General features: G+C 40.2%; 1 protein-coding gene and 1 long non-coding RNA gene across 2 annotated transcripts in view; both read left to right on the top strand.

Moving 5' to 3' along the window:
• LOC140351666 (uncharacterized) overlaps positions 1–21,849 on the top strand; it is a 344,644-nt gene that overhangs the window by 248,544 nt on the left and 74,251 nt on the right. The gene's annotated exons all lie outside the window — the stretch shown is intronic.
• thada (THADA armadillo repeat containing) overlaps positions 1–21,849 on the top strand; it is a 165,224-nt gene that overhangs the window by 115,085 nt on the left and 28,290 nt on the right. The window contains exons 32-34 of the mRNA XM_072437603.1: positions 12,460–12,683; positions 13,959–14,102; positions 21,092–21,216. Coding sequence (XP_072293704.1) covers positions 12,460–12,683; positions 13,959–14,102; positions 21,092–21,216 — 493 coding nt within the window. The remainder of the gene's footprint in view (positions 1–12,459; positions 12,684–13,958; positions 14,103–21,091; positions 21,217–21,849) is intronic.

Raw genomic sequence — 21,849 nt, 5'->3', positions numbered from 1 at the left:
TTTACAAACTATGAATGCCTGAGATTCTTGTGTTTTTGCACTTTAACATTTCATATTTCGGGCTTTCTCTCTCATATTAATGCTCACGGACGTGTTAAATATGAGCACTGAGGATTTAATCTTCATTTTAAGACGTATAAATTCCAAATGCAAGCACAATACTTAAAATTGCAATTAGTTTTCCTCTCACAATCGTACATCCCGTTTGTCAACACAACATTTTTGATAAAACATATTTAAAGTTACGTATGACAGGTTTTTACGATTTTCCAATTTTGACTTTATTTGGTGTATTTATACCTGTTGTACATTAAAAAATTATAGTTTTACGCCAATCGAGCAGATATTTGTGGAGAAACCGTTGAAAAATCAGTAGAAAACGACAGGAAGTGACATCACACTTGGTACATGACTCATCCCAGTTAAAGTTTATGCATAATTTACACAAAAAAACAACTTTTTTGACTCTCTAAACATTAATTCAACAAAATAAAGGCGCTCTCATATTCTTATTCGTCCACTATAAAAGAAAAAATTTGCCGGGTAATTTGCTCGTGTGATGTCATCGATTACAAACAGTAATGTGCTATTCTGAGATAAAATTTCTATAATTTTTTTGCAAAATTCAAAATGTATGTATCTTAACTGCATTTTAGTTCAACTTGTCGTCCGACCTGTAGGGGGGACACTTTAAACCTCATCCCTCGCGCTCATCTTTGCCCAAACGTCACAAATCGCAGACGCATTTAACAGACACGGACCCGTAATAACTGGAGAATAGCTAGAACGCTCTCTTTTTTTTTTACGTTTTCTGAGAAAGCCGGGCAGATCAAAGCCGCCGGGCCCTTGTGAAGTAAACGAGTTAAATAGTGGCAAACGGCGTCCACTAATTAAAATCTGTGAAGTGGAGGTTTGACATGATAACCTCCCGTTTCACTGGCCGCCGGTTCACGCGGGTCTGATCCAGTAAAGGCGGCTCAGAGCGTCTGTTTCTCCATCAAAGGCATGTGGACTATAAAACTGGCCCTCATGGATGCCGTTTTATCTTTTTACTTTTCTGTACCGACGTCTCTGCAGCGTTTTCAGGTTTAGCTTTTGGATGAAGCTGAGAAGATGGACTGATTTGTTTGGACTGTTAGAGTTAACCCTGGTGTCCACTGCGTCATATTTTTTTGCCTTAAAATATGTTTTCATGTCACTCAAAAATAGCATGGAGAATTTTGAATGTAACACGGCAACACATTCACATTCTCTCTGTTGGTCTGAGTGAATATCAGGCAAAAGATGCTGCAAAATCGACCGGTTTATTACTCGCGAGCAATAAAATGGGAATAATTGAGTTGGGAATTGTTATAATGAAAATAAAAGTGTAAAAAGGAGATTAAGGAAGTCAAGATTATTAGGTTAATCCATCCCGTTTTTTCCGGACTATAAATTGCACCTTTTTTCATCGTTTTGCCCGGGTTGCAACCTTTATACTTATATTTATACTCCGGAGCGACTTATATGTGATATTATTTGTTATTTTCACACTCCAGTGCGACTTATATATGTTTTTTTCTTCTCTATTATGCTTTTGGCTGGTGCGACTTATAGTCCGGTGCAACTTATAGTCCGGAAAATACGGTAATCGTAATTATTTAGGTCACAATATATTCGTAAAGACAAAAAAAGGTAATTGTGACTTTTTTTGTAGACATTTCTATTTTATTGAATTTATAGAAAAGTGACACTTTTTTAAAACTAAATTAGTTCTTTTTTTGGTTGAATTAGAATTAATTTGACAATTCTAGAAGCAAAACTAAGTCCGTTCTGCTCAGCATTTCCTCACAAAAGTAAAACTAAATGTAAAGGGCTTTTTTATCTTGCCGTTTATGTCAAATTGATCATTCAGAAAGTTTGTGTTCATAAAGCACGTCACATATTCAGACGCACTTACGTGTTAAGGAAAAAAGAAGTAAAGAAAATGTATGATTTTATTGTTGTTTTTGTCATGATGTTAATAATGATGAATAATCGTTAAATCGTAATGTTTATCCTCACATTAACTGTTACACTGAAATGTTAGCTCGTGACATCCCGACTTACAAGGAGGAGCATAAACAAGTTGTTTACTGATTTTGTTGTGCTTGAAAACATCCTCTGTTGTGATTTCAGGCTTTCAATAACAGAATTAGACTCTGTAACTCACGGGATTGTTACTTGTGCGTGACAGCTCGGTGAGCCGGGTTCCTCTAAATACAGACGATCGCACTGAAATTAAGATGCATGTGTCATAAATATTCACTGACTACGACAGCAGACAGCCTTTGATTTGACTGGGATTTCCATTACAGTCATTAATTATGCAATATTTCATCTGAACTATGCGTCAAGTATGTGGCCGTGCCAGTCTGCGTCGCTTCCTCGTGTCACAGTGAGTTTCTCCCAAATCTCCAGCCATGGCCATGTGACATTAACTCAAAAGTGAATCAATTGTCAATTTTGTCCTTGTTCTTCTTGTACCGTATTTTCCGGACTATAAGTAGCACCTTTTTTTAATAGTTTTGCCCGGGGTGCGACTTATGCTTATATTTACTGTCAATGAATGGTCTATTTTTCATCATTTTTCATATATAAAGCGCCCTGGACTATAAGGCGCATTAAGCGAAACAAAACAGTCAGATAAGTCAGTCGGTTGAACTTAAGTAATGCAGTATGCGCGGAAAGTGGCCATCTTTTCTCCGTAATCTTTTGGCAGTTGCTGTAAAATATCAATTAATGCATATATACAACGCATTGGATTATATGGCACACTGTTGTTTTTTAAGAAAATAAAAGGCTTTTAAGTGCACCTCATAGTCTGGAATATACTGTATATACTTATACTCCGGAGCGACTTATATGTGATATTGTTTGTTATTTTCACACTTGCAACCGCATTTCATACTCCAGTGCGACTTATATATGTTTTTTTCTTCTCTATTATGCATTTTTTGGCTGGTGCGACTTATACTCCAGTGTGACTTATAGTCCGAAAAATACTGTCTGTGCCCCCCTAAAGCCTCTAACTCAGGCATGTCCAAACTAGGGCCCGGGGGCCAAATGTGGCCCTCAGTCCAATTTTTTTTGGCCCTCCAGCTTCCTGCTATGTCGGCCCAAACAACAAAAAGTAGTACATTTTATTGTGAAATTGGGAAAATTCAGGCATATTGATGTTATACCAACCTAATATTAATGTTCCAGGTCTAATTAAAGGTGTGGAGGCTCATCGCAATTACGTGAAATGCAAAATTTCTAATGATTCACTTGTTAATTCAACAAATTCGACATTGTCAAGTTGTTTGTGGCCCTCTGCCCCGTTTAAGTTTCAAAATGCGGCCCTTGGTGAAAAAGGTTTGGACACTCCTGCTCTAACTAGTCTTTAGTTGAAGAACACTTAGAATAACAAAGGAGCAACATGTTCCAGTTAAAACATGTTTTGAAGGTTTTGACTTAAACCGGTTCAAAATGCCCCGATGTTGAGGGAAATCGAGTGGAAAAGTCTTGCGCTTAATGCAGATGTGACGTTGGTGTCATACAAGAACTTTCTCCGTAGAACACATAAAGATTTACCAGATCTCTCGGGCTTTTATTGCCGCATGTGTAAAACCATATGGTGTAAAAGTGGCTAGCGCTGCCTAAGCTGCGGCCAATCTTTTTAGAGCCATTGTATTATTATCCATAAACCGTAACCACTTTTAGCACAAGTGAACAGACAAGGCGGTGGCTCGTTAATATCAGAGGACAGACGTTTAGCCTAATGAGAGGGAGGTGCTCTGGGGGGGCTTGTCCCGCACACAAACCCTCCGTCTGGGGCGTGTTGTTCACAGTTTGGATAATGACGCTGATGTGAAATCCAGCTGCGAGAGCGAGAACGAGGCAGAGATGAAGCAAGTGAGCGCACGTGCGGCGGCGTCTAGACCTTTGACGCAGCAAACTGTCTGCGAGGTTTCACTGCTCCGCTCTGGTTTAACGCGCGGGTCGAGCGTGAGGCGCAGGCAGGTGGGAAAGTGACTGGATTATTGCCATAGTTGGAGCCAAAGACACGGAGGTGCAGGTTTCTTTCATTTGCCTGGCAGACTTTTAACTTGAGTTGTTTTGTTAATACATTCCATTAAGTTAAGTTTTAAGGGACATATTTCAACAATTTCCCTCTTTTTAACGATCTCTCGAGGTTTCCAAAGATGTAACTAGAACAATACACAAACTATAACTGCAACTGATTATCAAATACACAAAAAACAAAAAAGTATTTTCCGGAGTATAAGTCGCACCAGCCAAAAAATGCATAATAGAGAAGAAAAAAACATATTAGTTGCACTGGAGTAAGAAATGCGGTTGCAAGTGTGAAAATAACTAATAATATCACATATAAGTCTCTCTGTAGTATAAGTATATAAGTATAAATATAAGTATAAGTCGCACGCCGGCCAAACTATGGAAAAAGGTGCAACTTATAGTCCGGAAAATACGGTAGTGGTTACTATGGCGCGATGATCAGAGGGTTTTTCCAGATATCGCATCCAGCCGATATTAAAAATGTTGCATTGATAGTTTTTCTGCCTCAGTCTGTGTCTCCAATGCATCAGATCTGTCTTTTTGAAGAGACGAATGACTAAAAACAGACATAGAAACAACAATATGACTGTACGTTTACACAGTCATGCAACAAATACATAATATCTCATATAAATACAAAGCGTAAAGTTAATTTGTGAACTTATACTATGACTTATACAATGACTTTGGTAACGTCATGTACGCATATGGTTGTTGAGTGAAGATTACATCCATTATATACGTCCTAATTGACCAATTGGCATCGCAGTCGCACGATATGTCACGGACCCTTACAGTCACCATCTGTATGTCTTTCCCCGCTCTCTCCGAAAGGCTGGGGATGTTTAACCTCGACCCGACATCATTACGACGAAACCGTATCTTTAAACGGAGCTGGATCAGGACCGACCGCTCCGCAAAACATCCCATTACGGACTATTAGAGACAGTTTCGCCGAGAGTCGTCCGGGCTTATGTTGAAGACCGAACACGTCCACCTTTTAACCTGGAAAACCGCCTCCAGATGCGGCGTGTGGACGAGCCTCTGACTTTGCGCCGGCGTGAAATTGTCCTGTCGTCTGAGATCACTCGCCACGTGGTTGAAATGACTCGAGAGAAACCGGGAAGCGTTATTTAATCCACGGGCAACGGTGTCTAGGAGTTGCACGATGCCGTAGTTTGGTGCCTCGTACAAATGTGATCGCGGCGTGTCACATTTTTGAGTTTGAATTTTGAAGGTAATATTGAAATTGCTCGTCGCGAGTTCGAGTTCAGAGTGCTGCGTGTCTTTCCCCGGTCTCATTCCCACGTCACGCCGCATCGTCCTGTCAAATAAAGCCGAAAAATCCTTAAAAAAATAAAGAAATTACTCTTTTTGTCAAGTCAAAAGCAGGATAATAACAGTAAACCCTTTTGTAAATACATAATGTTAAGAAAAACTATAAATTGCAATAAATAAATGGCACAGTGAAACATTTTAGTACTTATTTAGTATCTATAACGAGTCATATGTTAATTATTCAACAATCCACAGCATAAATCTTATTGTGAAATAACAAAACGTTTCCCACTTGAAGAAAGTGCAGACATGATGTATACTGAGCTCCAAAAAATACGATTCCAGCTTTAATGTGTTGAACAATAAGTTGATACAGTACTTATCGTGACTTATTTTTTAACTTATTTTCCAACCATTGTTTGGATCTTATTGCTCCCGATGTAACGCAGCAAATATCAAAGCATTTCTCAGTCTCTCTTTATGACATATTGAAACTGAAATATTTACACAAGTTACATTTATTATTAGTTTTCCAAATTTACTTATGAAGTGTCAAACCTCTTGTAGAAGTCAAGTATTTTCATTCCAAGTTAAAAGTGCGTATGACAGGTTTTTCCGATTTTCAAATTTTGACTTTATTTGGTGTGTTTATCCCTGTAGTACTTATAACTTATAATTTTACACCGCTCGAGCAGGTATTTGTGGAGAAAACGTTGAAAAATCTGTAGAAAATGACAGTAAGTGACATCACACCAGGGACACTTTTTTGACTCTCTAAACATAATTCAACAAATATTTTCTCATATTTTTCTATGTCATTTAAAAACAATTGTCACATTAGATGAGTTTTGCCCAGTGTTTGCTGGGTAATTTCCTAGTGCAATGTCATCAATTACAAACAGAAAGTGAATTTATAAACCTTAAAAATGAGCTTTTCTGTGATAAAAGTTTCATAATTTTAAACAAAACTCAAAATATATTAATCTTAACTGCCTTTTAGTTCTGTCAGAGGCACTTTCACCCAGTGCACCGCTGCAGCTGACCCAAGTGTGTCCAAAGTTCACGGTATAGTTGGAATCTTGGAGTCCCCACCTGAAGCCCCCCTCTTGTCACGTGTCTCTCGAGGTTTATTTGAACCAGGTGCTGCGGTTCCTTTTCACTTTAAATATTTGATGCGTTTGAAACCAGACAGTTTCTCCTCTGTCTGTCCGGCGCAGATGACCCCCAGATGAATCGCATCGCTTTACGAACCGTGGACGAAGACCGCGCGCCGTCTGAGCCGCTCTGTCAAACTGTCAGACGTGTCACTTCTCTGGAATGATAATAGTGCCGAGTTCACAGAGCTACATTCATCTTTAGAGTCAAACAGAAGGGGAAAGTGCTGTACGTTTCACTGCGTTACTGTACTCGGACAAAGCGTTTTCGGTCGTCATGGTACATTTTTCTTTTAGGTTTAGAAGTTATTGCTTTTTTCATAGTTTGGCTGGGGTGCAACTTATACTCCAGTGCGACTTATATGTGATATTATTTGTTATTTTCACACTGACAACCACAAGAGGGCGCTCTAGGCTCTAAGCGACGCAGAAGAAGAATCTGCACTTCCTCTATCTCTGGAGTTTGTGGAGTTGTTTAGAAGTGACACAGAGGAAGAAGAATTCAATGGATTTAGTGATTTGGGGTAAAACTGATGCTTTGGTAAACTTGTTAGCATGTTCTTTATGCTATAGTTATCTGAATAACTGTTCATATGTTACGTTAACATACCAGACACTTACCACAGTTCTGTCTGTGCCTCATGTAGCTGAAGGTGTTAGCGTTAGCATACGTCATGTAGCTGAAGGTGTTAGCGTTAGCATACGTACACCTATTCAGTGTTGTCCCCCAAAAAATGCAACTTATACTCCGGTGCGACTTAGTCCGGAAAATATGGTATTCAAGTGATCAAAGTTAAGGGTGAGCCATAATAACAAAAATGAATATCTCTAATTTATACATTTCTTTGCATCATCTTTTATGACGATATTCAGATGATATTTTCATGCTGCGTCAGGAATATGGTCAAATCTGCCTGTAAATTTTCCTTCCTGCTGCTCTCAGACTTTTTAACAAACACTGTTAGTACTGAACACTCGCAATACTGACTTAACCATGTGCAATTCCGTCATATGTGCAATTACTGTCGTGATTCATGCAATGGTATTTATGAATTTATATTTTTATCTTTATTATTTTTCCCCTCCATCCCTTGTTGGGAAATGGGAGGTTTTGTCTATGGGAGTTTTTGTTTATAGGAGATCTTCTACTGAGAGTGTTTTTCAGACTTCCTATAAGTGATCTGTTCTTCTGTATCTACCTCTGTATCTACCTGCGTTGCATCAATGAAATTTCCCCATGTGGGACAATAAAGGAATATCTTATCTTATCTTAAATGTCTTAATCGATCTAAATGGCCCATCAAATTAACCAGAAATATCACTTTATAGCCTTTTTTTGGGAGGATTACACTTGACCTTTATGTTCAGTTTATTTGGAATCGCCCCGTTTTGCCTCCTCTTTAATAGTTGTATTCATACTGGATGTGGTCATTTTGCAGAGCTACAATAACAGTTGAAAACATCTCCCACTTCTCATCCAAATGAATGAGAAACCAATAGCAACACGCGACAAACGATCTCAACCTCTGACTTTTTGAACATCTCGTGCAGTATATTGTGCAGTGTGCAGCTCGTTGTCCACATTATTTGCGCTCGTAACAGTCTTTTATCATGAGGAATCAAATGTTGTACCAGTTTTTGTCAACGTTTTTGCCATACGGCAATTAAAGCTGAATCACGATCTCCTTCCTGTGACAAAATAACATATCGTGAGTCACAAATTTTCTCTTTCGTGCAAATCTATTCTCAAATAAAGATTGTTTCTCCTTTTAATTCGGACACTGCAAGACTCTGGGTTAGGGTTAGTGACAGTTGGATTTAACCAATTACAATGAAGCGTGAAGTATAAGAAGAAGCAGGAGTTTCAAGGCAATATAAAGATAATACATGAATCGTGATCATTCTCCAAGAAAATTCAAATACTTTGAAGTTGTGCCGCATACTTGCCTTTGTAAATTTGTTTAAAAACACACTTCATGCAATTGCGGCCCATTAGAATTACCGTATTTTCCACACTATAAGGCGCACTTAAAAGCCTTTAATTTTATCAAAAAACTACAGTGGTCCTTATAATCCAGTGCAACATATAGTGCGGAAAATACGGTAATTCTAATTACCGGCAGCGATTCCATGAAGTGTGTGTTTTGGTTTTTTTTAGTAAAAGTGCTGCCGGTAAAAGACACTCCATTGATTGAATACTTTCCCCCGTCATCTTTCACTACGAAGCTTTGCCTGTTTGTTTTGTCTCATAAAGAACGTTCATTTCGGTCCTTAAACATTTCTTAAAGCCACTTTCTTTTCTCCCGTGTCAGTCTCTCATTCGACACCTTCCCAAATCCACTGTAATGTTGTTTTTGCCATCACGAGTCAACAGCGTTTAGCTAACAAAGACGCACGCCACTTTCCTGCACACACAGCCCGCTAAAAACCTAATCCTCGTTTTTTTTTTTTCAGTTTTTTTAATCCGCGCGAGTGAACTGCTGCGCGTCTGATCTGTTGCACATGTCGCACACCTGTGTTTATTGCCCGAATAATCCGAGGGCGCGCTCTCATCCCGCCGACCGCCGCCGCCGATCTCATTTAGAGCGTTTTTTAATGTAGTCTGGGGGTTCTGCGCACGAGAGCGTTCGCGCTAAACGCAGCGGAGGTTTAAATAAACACAGGTGTGGGCCACAATGGCTGTTTGTGAACGTAGGAACGCTGTTGACGGGAATGTTGTTTACGCTGGTACGGGCCGGATCGACTGCTCTCCTTGATATGAATATGTTTACATCAGCTCTCTTTTCCGATTTGGGTTTCAGAGCTGGTGAAACGTCTCGAGTGTGACAATGGCCACTCGCTTAACGGGCTTTTTTAAATGCCTGCACAGAGAGTTTGTTCGTTCATTGGAATTTTCAGTCCCACCTGACGATTTCTGAGTTGTATGACCTGGTTCAAAGTTCACCCGCTTCATTAATGCTCAACTTTATTCTAGCAAGGGAATACAAAATGTGAATGTACCTTCTAGCAATGTGGAAAAGGGTTTGTTTGTGTGAAAGAGGAACAAGTTAGGTTCAAATACGTCTTCCTTTCGCGGTTAGAAAAGCGGGTAATTTAAAGAAACAACGTCCACAACTCTTACTTCTTTTACCCTTAAAATGTTCATCTAAGTATGAGACAAAACCATGTTCAGAAGAATTACCTACTTTTCAAATCATCAGAGGAAGTAGTAAGTATTTAAATCAACTGTAATTCACTAGTTTGATAAGACATTCCTGTTTTTGTATTTAAGTAAATGTACCTCTATTTAAACCCGGGGTGTCCAAACTGTGGCCCGGGGACCAAATTTGGCCCTCAGACCAATTTTTGTTGGTCTGAGGGCCAAAATGTGCTCCTCTGTGAACGTTGGACACCCCTGATTTAAACAACAGGAATGAAGAATCGAGACCCAACCTTATGTCAACTACAAGTTCTTAGTACTTCAAAGGATTATTGCCTTTAATCACACCATAAATTATAAAAACTGCAACATTATAAACATACTGTACAAATCCAGTGGTTCTTCCAGGTTTAGCATTGGTCTTTCTTGTGGTCGACCTTATTTTTAATTGGCCTCTACATTATTTTATGCTTTGTTGTCCACCGGGCCAAATTGATAGTTGAAGCAAGTTCTGAAAGTTAATGATGTCTTATTACACTTGTCCATTGATGTCTTTGTTATTTTGTGGTTTCTGAGGACTTGTAACCATGGCGACGGTCTGTAAAACCAACCGGTGGCACCATTTAATACAACGATGTAGAAACGCAGGTTAAATACGTGGTCTGGGGGGGGAAAGCTTGAACCGTTGGGCTCTTAGTCATGCATTTTTTTGCCGTTTTATTACGCTCGCCCGGTCGCTTTTCGCCCGCACGACCGTCACATCGCTTTGGCGTGTACTCTTTACTCCAGCCATAACACGGCGTCTTCGAAGAAAAGCCGCGCAGAAGACGTAAACATTTTTTCACACAGCGTGGGGTTGTTCGCGTCCGGCGCACCGTGACGGGCAGCCGTTTTGAGTTTGACACGCTCCCATTCTCCTGCGCGGGACGGCCCCCTCATCACGGTGTCATTACCGCGCCCCTGCCCCCAATTATAACCATTATGCCATGCTTGCCTGGCCCGCGGACCCCCCTTTGAGGATCGGGTTGCGCAGTAACTCGGCCCGTCGCCTGAGGAATGCAGGGCTTCCCGCTCTTTTGTCGAGTCCGGGGCCAGATTCTGCTGCGCCGAGTTTCATAAGACCCTCAGAGTAAAGTGTGTGCGCGTGTGTGTGTGTGTGTGTGTGTGTGTGTGTGTGTGTGTGTGTGTAAAAGTGTGTGTGCATGTTGTACAAGCTGGATCTGTCTTCTGCAGTGTTGTAGTGAAGAGGAGGGAATATTTCACGTCAAGTATTAAGAGTTTTAAATGTGCAAGTACCAACAGGACAGAATCTGGAGAAAAAAATAACTTAACAAGAACTATTTCCTGACTAAACTTAGAAGTACTAACATTTAGCACTAACATTTCAATACTATATAATAGGCTGGGTACACTGTTCCGATTTTCAATACCACAATAATGACAATAAAACAACACAAAATATCAGTACTTAAGCGTTTTGAATGTACAAGCATCAACAGGACAAATCAGGTGGAAAAAAAAAAACTTAACAAGAACTATTTCGTGATATTAGTACAAACATTTAGCACAAACATTTTGAAGAATAAACTTGATACTCTATACCGATTTCAATACCACAGCAATGGTAATACTAAATAACAGTACTTTCTTTGTGATACAGTGTGGTTCTAGTTCTGATGATGCTCAAGAGCATAAAACTATTCAAAAAAGGTCCCATTCTGTCACGTTTTGTATCGTCTGATACTTTTGAGTCCATTTGAGTATCGAGGTTCAATACTAGTTTCGGTATCGATTATTGTCTGATTTTGATACTTTTGACTTCCGCACTTGGAAAAATCAAAACCGGGACTACGCCAGGGCTATTCAGAATCAGAATGCCTTTATTGGCTTTCACAGACGACAATGACATTTTAATACATTCGTTCATAAAAGGGCAAATAAATAGATGAAAAAAACAGTATAAATATATGTCAACAACTGAAAATCTAAGTAAAAACATGACAAGTCTAAACCAGGTTAAAACCGACACAAGATGACATAATTCAGATATTTAACTCTCACAAAACTTGTTACAAATGTATTGCTTCTAATTGACATCTTTCACTTATTAATTAGTTATTATTTCCTGAACAATGAACGTATTAGATGATTAAGCTGTGTTGCAGTGCATGTTACTTTTGGCTAAACCAGGGCGAGATTCCCTTTGTTAAAGTTTAATGTTATGATTATTACGAGACGAGACTTTTAAATGTATTGTGATTATTGTCGCCATGAAGAAGAAGAAGAAAACGCCCCTGCTTCATTCATATGGACTTATTACTGCTGCAATTAAATATTACTTTAGGAGTCGACTTATCAACCAATTATTGCTATTGTGCATTGAATTTTTTTAAGACATTGACACATTAACAACCAAATAAAGGTCTAAATGTGGTGATTGAAGGTGTATTATTGATAAAAAAAAACAGTAAATGTTCACTCCTTTTTGACATTTGTATTGTTTTTGAGTCTGTATAGCCCAGATAACAAAAACAAAATATGATTATAATTATTTTCTACAGTCGACTAGTCACAATTAATCGCTGTCATGCTTAAATACTTTAATATAACTATCTTTGTTAAACCTTGATTCATGATTTCTTTGGCTGAGAGACCAATTTATCAGTTTGTATAGTTTAAATCCTACAGCAACATCTATTCACTTCAGTTTTATTTAGTTTCAGTTGCATTAAATATTTGCATTAAACGTGTAAATATAAAATCACTTAAACCTGGCTCCTCTATCTGACTCTTCTGTGTATTCTTCAGACACCGAGGTTACAGCGTTACGACAGGAAGCGCTCGCCGTCCTCTTGGTGTCAGAGCTGCTCGTCCCGGGGCCCCCGCCTGCGGTTCCTGCTCCGGGCACGACGCAGTACCTCCTCAGCCTGTCCCGAGTGGCCCTCAGTGCCAGTGTGGAGCACCCAGAGCTTTGGGACACCCAGCGTGCGCCCCAGTTACTGCAGCATCTACTGAAGTGCCCCTGTTACGAGGTGGGTCAATGATTCAAAGGGTTGTTGTTTTGCATTAAAGACTTTTGACTTATGGAATATTTATGTCATGCTTATAATAACTTCTTTATTAACCTGGTACGTATTTGCATTGATATATTTGGTGAGAAAATGAAAATTACATGATTGGAAGTTTGAAGAAGTCTGTTTATTTTAATATTGGACACATTAACTTGAGAAATTAATTTACCGTATTTCCTGGACTATAAGTCGCACCAGCCAAAAAATGCATAATAGAGAAGAAAAAAACATATATTAGTCGCACTGGAGTATGAAATGCGGTTGCAAGTGTGAAAATAACAAATAATATCACATATAAGTCACTCCGGAGTATAAGCATATAAGTATAAATATAAGTATAAGTCGCACCTCGGCCAAAACTATGAACTTATAGTCCGGAAAATACGCTATTTTTCATTTATTTCAAAGAATGATAATATTTCAGTCATCAAAAGAAGATAAAGGGGTTGAGTAATTACAGGTGAGGTCAAATAATGGACACTGAAAGAAATATAGAATCATGATTAAAATGTAATAATTTTGTTGTTGTAATTAGATTTTTGTTTTTATTTCTTACTGTGCCAAACTAATGAAATGCGAATTAAAGGTCACTAATAAACATAAATATACTTGGCTCACAAGCAGTTTAATTCTGCTTTAAAACAGAAAAGCAGTTTACATGACTAAAAAGTCTGAAGTTTACATATTTTTTCCTCATTTTGAAAACCCTCCGTATCAGATGTTTTATGGAACAAGACAAACGTTTGATCTTTCCACCTGTTGCATCAATTTTCTTCAACTGGTTCAAAGCAAAAAGATCTGACAAAGACGGAAACATTATCGAATAAAATAATGTCAAAAGTCTGAAACTTGAAAGTTTGTTTCTTTGTGCGTTCCTCTTTCTCACCCTTTTCTCACTCTTTTCTCACCTTTTTCTCACCCTTTTCTCACCCTATTCTCGTCCTTTTCTCTCTCTTTTCTCACCTTTTTCTCACCCTTTTCTCACCCTATTCTTGTCCTTTTCCCGTCCTTTTCTCACTCTTTTCTCGTCCTTTTCTCACTCTTTTCTCGTCCTTTTCTCACTCTTTTCTCATCCTTTTCTCGCACTTTTCTCAGCCTATTCTCGTCCTTTTCTCGCCCCTTTCTCGCCCCTTTCTCGCCCTTTTCTCACCCTTTTCTCACCCATTTCTTGCCCTTTTCTCACCCTTTTCTTGCCCTTTTCTCACCCCTTTCTCACCCTTTTCTCGCCCTCTTCAGGTGCGAGCGCTGGCCCTGGACACGCTCCTGAAGCGGCTCCGGCGGGGGGGCGTGGCCGGCGGCGCACAGTGGCTGCAGCAGACCACCCTGAGTCACCTGACGGGCCGGGTCCTCCACGAGACACACCCCCATTGTCTGTCCAAGGTGGGACCACACACACACTGCGCCCCTCCAGGCTTCTGTTTGTGCGCTTGCTTTACAGAGAGCACTCGCCTTGTCCCTTACGCGGTAACGTCCCGTCACCAAATACACCGCCGCTCGTTTATTTACGAGTATTTATTTACTCGTTTATTTACTGTTCTTTGTGAACCGCTGCGTTTGGCGTATTCAAATATTTTCTGTTTGTTTATTTGGCAAAGAAGCGATGAGGCAAAGCGGTCGTTTACGTGTACGTTTCACCCGATTTCTTCTCTTAAGATACAAGATTTTCGAGGTTTCGGAGTCGTTTACATCCAGCCACTTTGTGTTGATGCCAGGGCCACACTTTATTATCAAGTAAAACAAAGGCCATAGCAACAGTCGTAAAAACATTGTGTGAATGGGCCAAGATCAAGTCCAAACTCGAGGAGGAACGACCTTTTGTATCGAGAAGGAGAGAAGAATTTAAAGGAGCACGCTTTCTCTCACCTGCTCGTCTCTATGGTGAATGTTCAACAGTATGGCACGAAACATACCGTATTTTCCGGAGTATAAGTCTCACCAGCCAAAAAATGCACAATAGAGAAGAAAAAAACATATATAAGTTGCACTGGAGTATGAAATGCGTTTGCACATGTGAAAATAACAAATAATATCACATATAAGTCGCTCCCGAATATAAGTATAAATATAAGTATATGTCGCACCCCGGCCAAAACTATGAAAAAAGGTGCGACTTATAGTCCGGAAAATACAGTACGTGGGGTTGTATTTAGCTTAATTCACACGCCTTTTGACAAGTTCCTTTGACTCAAGTTTTCCAGATTCGTGACGTTCTTTGGTGCTGTTTTTAAGTCCATAATAATTGTCGGACTTGTTATGAGCGTTTCTATCAAATCACGTACATTACAACTACATTCTTGCGTCAGCGTGTCAGGAGCGAGCTGGTCGTCGTCTTTCTCTCCCCTGTAATTCCCCCTGTTGCCAGTAGATGGAGTGCTAGCACCACATTTTGACGAGGAAATGCCTGACTGCGGTTTTCAGTGCATACATTATAGAAAACAGTGAATGCCAGATCAAGAGCGTGTTTAAAGGACAGAAGCGGTACAAATAATGAATATGTCCTTTAATTTATTATCAGACATCTTATAATCAACATTAACACAATATTGAAAATGTGAAATGTGCTTACAAATGTTTAAGTCCCTAAATGCAGCTAATGTGAGAATTTCTAAGCCCTTTTTATATTTTGTGTATTAGAATCAAGATTTAACGTGTCACTTTTTTCTCCGTCAACACCTAAACGTTCTCCTTTATTAAACGCTAGCCAGTAGCTGCATGTTTGTGCGACCGTCATTTTGGATGTGAATCTCAAAAACGCTTCTGTTAAAAGTGGCGAGCTCGCCCGTTTACCCACTTCATTAGCTCCACATTTACAAACGCGCTCGTATCTGTTTTCCTTGTTTCCGCGGACCACTAAGTGACGAAAAGCCTCGGCGTTGCAGAGACTCGCGTGAGAGCGTAATCGGGGCTGAAGGGGCAACGCCAAACTGACTGGCACCGGGCTGGTTCCCTCACTCTGTAAAAGTCACACACGAGAGCGCTGGACGACGGGCGCGCTAACGAGTTCTGGAGGGGAATTAGCCCTCAGGACATCCTGGGTTTGGACACGCGTTTGAGCAGAAGAAAGTAGAAAACAAAAAGGGTAAACAAAGCTGTACCGTATGCTAATGATGTTATACAGGATTATTATGAGTTTTTACAATGGAAAAGTTCAGTCTTTTGCTGAATGAAGGCATCTAAATCAGGATAAACTAAACATCAAAACACAATTAAGAAGTATTGAGTTTTTAAGATATCGTTTTAAAGCTGATTACTCGTGAGCTTTGAATATTAGATGCGCTAATCGGTACTGAAGAGGAACGACCATTTACGGGCATCTACTTTTGAAACTTCCCATAATAGAATAAATAAATACGGCTAAAAATAGTAACCGAGTCCAAATCAGAGCTAAACAAAGGCTGTTCCAGTGCAAAAACGAGACTAAACTATCAAAAATAACAAATCTAGGATAGTTTTTTGGAGATGTTGCAGATGCAGGCAGCACACAGCGGTATCATTTAGTACGTTTAATCAAATCTGGCTCAGCTCCTTTAAAAGTGGTAGTATTTTTGTGTTGGGACTTCACTTAGCCACCGGTGCGACTCTCTTTACAGGACAGTCAGTTAAAATCCCCCCCGTTAAACGAAAGCGTCCCAGTTGCACCAGAACCGGGACAGGAGGACAGTTGCCATAGTTCAGCCCGGACGGCACCAAAGCATTCTGGGAAAGCAGCAGCGGGTCCAACAAGTGACACTGGCGTTCATCTGAACCGTATGTCGCATTTATTCAACTGCAAAGACGTCCAAGCAAGGCAGTGTCATTCATCTCCATGGAGACGAGCAGGTGGCAGAACCCTCACTGCAAAAGTTACACAGTGCACTTTTACATATCTGGCTTTGTATCATATTTACTTTGTCTCAGAATATCTTATTTTTTTTAATTCTGGTTGTCACATTTATTGCACCTACCGTATTTTCCGCACTATAAGGCTCAATAAATGGTCTATTTTCGATCATTTTTTAAGCGAAACAAAACGTGTACAACAAAAAATCGCTTCGAGGTCAGTAAGCATGACAGAATTAATCCATATATAAGGCGCACTGGATTATAGTCGTTTTTTTAGAAAATTAATGGCTTTTAAGTGTGCCTTATAGTGCAGAAAATACGGTATGTCTGAGAACCGTTTTCCATCTCTCACTAGAACCCATGAATAAACTACGACTTTTGTATTTGATGGAATTAGAACCACAAAAAAACAACTTTAGATTGCGGGTATAGAGAGAGTATTTGCAAACATCACAAATTATACTGTGTTCCAAGTGATTTTAATAAACTATAAATGATCTAGAACATGAAACGCATATCTGTTTATGTACAAAAATGATTGAAAAGCAGAATTATACATCTTTGCAGAACAGCAACGTGGCTTTATTAGCATTAGCATTATCTTTAAATGATCTTCACGCTTACATCATGGCCAAATGTGTATCCTGCACTAAATTATATTGATAAATCTTGAATATTGACGAATTGCTCGGCTCTAGCATCATTTATTCCTCTAACGAATGCTTTTATTTTAACCCCGTCATTGCTGTAAATACCACAGTCTCAGCAGAACCCGTCGTCCAATGAGCTGGAGACGTTTACATTTGTTTTGTTTGTATGGTGTGTGTAGGGTGTTTGTATGGTGTGTGTGTGTACGTTGTGGGTGGGCGTCAGGTTTATTTTACTCTTGTACGCGCCCACGCCTGACTGGCTGTGTTTTCCTGCATGTGTGAGTCTGTGGGCAGGGCCAGTGTGTCGCGGGACGGCGGCTCATTAAAACACCTTGTAAAAAGTGGAGAGTCAGCAGAGACCGGCTGACTCTCCACTTTTTCTCATGGATCTTTTGTTCGAAGTTTTAGCCCCGGTTTTGACCCAGTTAAAGCTCGTTTTTGCTCTGGCGTCGTCCCCGTTTTATCGCGACGCAGACTTGGATCTGTCCTCGTTTTGGACGTGGTATTTCCGAGGGTTTGTCCTGGTTAAATCATCAGAATCGGAAAAGTTTTATTGCCATCGCCAATGAACGGAATTCACAAACATAGGAACAACAAGAACAATGATAAAACAACATATATAAAGTCAGAAAGAAAAACAATTTAAATCTGCTACAGGATAAAATAAGGTTACTATGTACACACAAGTTACAGTTAAATGTACAAATCTCTGTTTAATCCTACTTTGTTCTGGTTTAGGACGGGTGATTATTATTTTTTTTATATAGAATTGAGTTTACTTTGCTGACAAGAGACGGGAGAAAATGCAACACAGAACAAACGCACTACAAACTACACAAAAACACAGGTTAATTCCCAGTTAGTCCTGGTTTAGTCCTGGCTTAGTCCTGGCTTGGTCCTGGTTTCCTGGTTTAGTCCTGGTTTGGTCCTGGTTTAGTCCTGGCTTAGTCCTGGCTTGGTCCTGGTTTCCTTGTTTAGTCCTGGTTTGGTCCTGGTTTGGTCCTGGTTTGGTCCTGGTTTGGTCCTGGTTTAGTCCTGGCTTAGTCCTGGCTTAGTCCTGGCTTAGTCCTGGTTTCCTGGTTTAGTCCTGGTTTGGTCCTGGTTTGGTCCTGGTTTAGTCCTGGTTTAGTCTGGATCTTCACGTAAATGTCTCAGTTCGTCCCGCTGCTTAAGTGTTATAAATCAGTTCTCTTTTAGTCCCGGTCTAGTCTTTGTTTAGACCCGGTTAAGGCCCATTCTAGTAAAAATACCCTACTTTGAAAGCCAAATATTTTCATAGGTGGCCCTTGGTGTAAAACGTTTGACAGAATTTACGGTATAGAAACGCTAACCGGGCAGTGACAAGACTTTGGCAGGGCGCCCTGAGTGATTGATGGAGAGCATTGTAAACGTGTCCCAGTTAAACAGCCAAAACGAGCGCCCGGGTTATTGGCGAAAGTGTGCACTTGTCTGCGGCTTTAATGGCCGCGCAACCCGACTTCAGTTTGGGTCGAAGCGAAACTAATGTGTGTGTGTGTTTTACTCTTTATATTTATTAGACAAATACTGCAGATGATATTAAACACAAGAATAGACAGCATTTTAAGTTTTGTCAACCTTTTGTTTTGAGCTGAGGTGTATTATTGCCCTTCTGGCGATACTATTTCTGCATTTCACCCATCCTCCTTTATCAGAGCCTACTTCTAAATGAAATTAAAACATGTGTAACCTTTATTGCCCTGATATAAGAGCTAGTGCTGGGCTAAAATCTCAATATATCGAGATACAGTGCTACATTTGGGGATAGCGTCGATATAATGGGCCAAGGTATCAGTATACCGTATTTTCCGGACTATAAGTCACACCGGAGTATAAGTCGCACCAGCTAAAAAATGCATAATAGAAAAAAACATATTTAAGTTGCACTGGAGTATGAAATAAGGTTGCAATAAGTGTGAAAATAACAAATAATATCACATGTAAGTCGCGCCGGAGTGTAAGTATGAATATAAGTATAAGTCGCACCCGGCCAAAACTATGAAAAAAGTCTGGAATACAGTATTTATCGAGTATTCTTTGGTGTACAGTATTTCACCTAATAAGTTTGTGACACTGCTACCATATTGTCGCTTGTATATCACTGTTTTGATGATTACAATGGGTGTATTTGCGTTAGGGTTAGAATACAGTGTATTTGATTATATATTGATCATAGCAAAAAACTGATATTGATATGGACCTGTTATGGGAGCGTGTGTTCATTTAGTACACAGTTTTAAGGAAGTATTTATTTGACAGAAAACGGTGTCAATGTTCAGAGAGCTTGGGCAGGATTACAACTTCTCCTGATTTTGAGGAAATCCTAGAAATCTTTTAAACGGCCTATAAAATACTTATTATACCGGCTTTAAGGGTATGGGGAGGGGGGTAAAGTGCCTACAGATACAACCAAATGTACAGAGAAAGCAGTGTGGCCCGTCGAGTACCTGCCCGAGTCTAACCGCTGATTATTGTATTGGGTTTAACAGGGTCACACTATCCACACACAGGGTACACTGGAGGGGCTTCACTTCTGCACCTCGTCTTTATACTGCTCAAATATACAGTCACGCACACACCGCCGTCTATGCCCCGTGTGGAGTCGCTCGCCCCGCGCCTCTCCCGTGCCCGTCCCATAAAGCCGGCCTTATTTTAAAGCTCTAATAACAGGTTGAGGCCTAGGAAGAAATAATAATCAGTGAGATGCGCAGGAATGTCAACACGAGTGCACGACTGGGTGTGTGTTTGAAAAGGAGGGCACGAAGCGACACTCTCTTTCCCCTGAAGTTCAGTGAGCTGCCAGTGTCGGAGCAGTGGTAACGGGACAGGAACAGGAGAGAGGAAGTGCAGTGATGAGATCCTGTAAGATGAGTGTCACACATGTGCATCAGCTCTGTGTTTCTGACCAAAGGCTATAATTCATTTAAAATGTTCAGGTGAGATTCATCTGTGCCTGTTGATGTACAAGGCCAATATTTACATCTGGAGACAATAGCCAAAGTTCTCTGGCTATTTATGGTAATTTTCCACCACTATTATATCTCAATGTGGAGTCATCTTGAAATAGAAACATTATTTTCAGATCCTGCAGTGGATAAAAACGTGTAGGACACACGTGTGTTTATAAAGGAAAACATTTGAATGTCTACTTTTTGAAATATATTTAATTAAAAGTAAAGAAATTAAAGTTTGCATCAGCCAAAGACAAACAAGCTATATATAGCAAACACAGACGTGTCCTCCGGTGAAGTATTACTTTTTAACATGTCAGTAATATCATATTTTTATATTGATACATTTCAGGGTGACTCTGCGTAAACCCCATGAGCTAAAGGTGTGACTCTAACATTGCTAGTATTGTGCGCAGATCCCACATTTAAGGTATTTTTTTGGAAATGTGCCTTTTGACCCTTCAAGGCCCTTGGTCATCAAGTCTGTGGTGACCGCTTCTCCGGATTTGCTTATTTGACCTGTTTTAGTTTGATGGGGACAGAATATTTACGGGAGACCAGACACGGGTCTTCCCCACCCGGCCCAGAATCAACCTGGGACTGTTTTGTCTCTGGGATATTATTTCATATACTTTTTGTCCTGAACTAAACTGAACAATAAGCAGCTCAGCCATAATACCTAATTCACTGTAGCATACCTCCCGGTGATTAAAAGGCTCTTCTGATGTGAACACGGACTGTAGCAGGACATACTGTGTCTGTGCGAGCCCTGGGCAGCTGTGTACCCGTGGTTTGGGGCGTGCGATGGGAGGATCCGACCGGTGTAAAAATACTCAAGCATTTGGCAGCTGTAGAGGGACACCAAAGCTCCACTGACAGACATGAGTTCAAATGTTCTGTGTATGTTCCATGTTCTGTCCGTGCCCAGGCCCTGGAGGTGCTGTGTGCCCTCTGCTCCACTGGGCCCATCCTGTGGTGGGACGGGAGCCGGCTCATGTCCCAGGATGAGGTCCACGGCCGCCTGCTGTCCCTCGCCCAGACCTCAGCACACAGGTCAGACACGAAAGCACCACATGAACAAATATGAGCTGACATCATCCTCAATGCGACAGTCACACAGCAGGACTCGGATACAGGATTCGAGGAACTCTACACCGTGTTTTATGTATTTATGCTGAAGTGCACCGTGAATACATTTTAGAAGGTCACAATACTATATTTCACAGTACATGTTCAGCTCTGCATATGTGGTCTATTGGTATATATAGCTTTTTTACAGTAGTCAAAAAGGTTAAAAACAAATTACTAACTTTAAAATGAAATCCAACACACTTCAGAACCTTGCGCATGACCACCCATTTTAGACTTTAAGGGTCATAAACTTAGACAAATGTGTAATAGTCTTGACTGAATTTACAATGATGTTTATTGTGTTTGTAAGTTGGTCTTCTCTGCACAGAAGCGTGTGTGTCTACAGAATGTGGACTACTTTCCCAGGCATCTGTGATCCATTGAGCGTCAAAAGTATCAAAACCCAACTATTAATCAATACTGAAACTCGATACTGATTGGAATAAGTATTGATACTGAGAAGGAGAAAAAATTGTGTCGGATTGGGCTGGATCTAACTCAGAACTAGAATAAGACCCCACGATAATATTAAAGACAGTCGTGTCGAAAATGACC

Source organism: Eucyclogobius newberryi, unplaced genomic scaffold (assembly GCF_026437365.1).
Source record: "Eucyclogobius newberryi isolate DKJ021-1_F unplaced genomic scaffold, fEucNew1.0.hap1 SCAF_8, whole genome shotgun sequence".
NCBI classification, from domain to species: Eukaryota; Metazoa; Chordata; class Actinopteri; order Gobiiformes; family Gobiidae; genus Eucyclogobius; species Eucyclogobius newberryi.
This window is presented reverse-complemented; position numbering and strand designations above follow the sequence as displayed.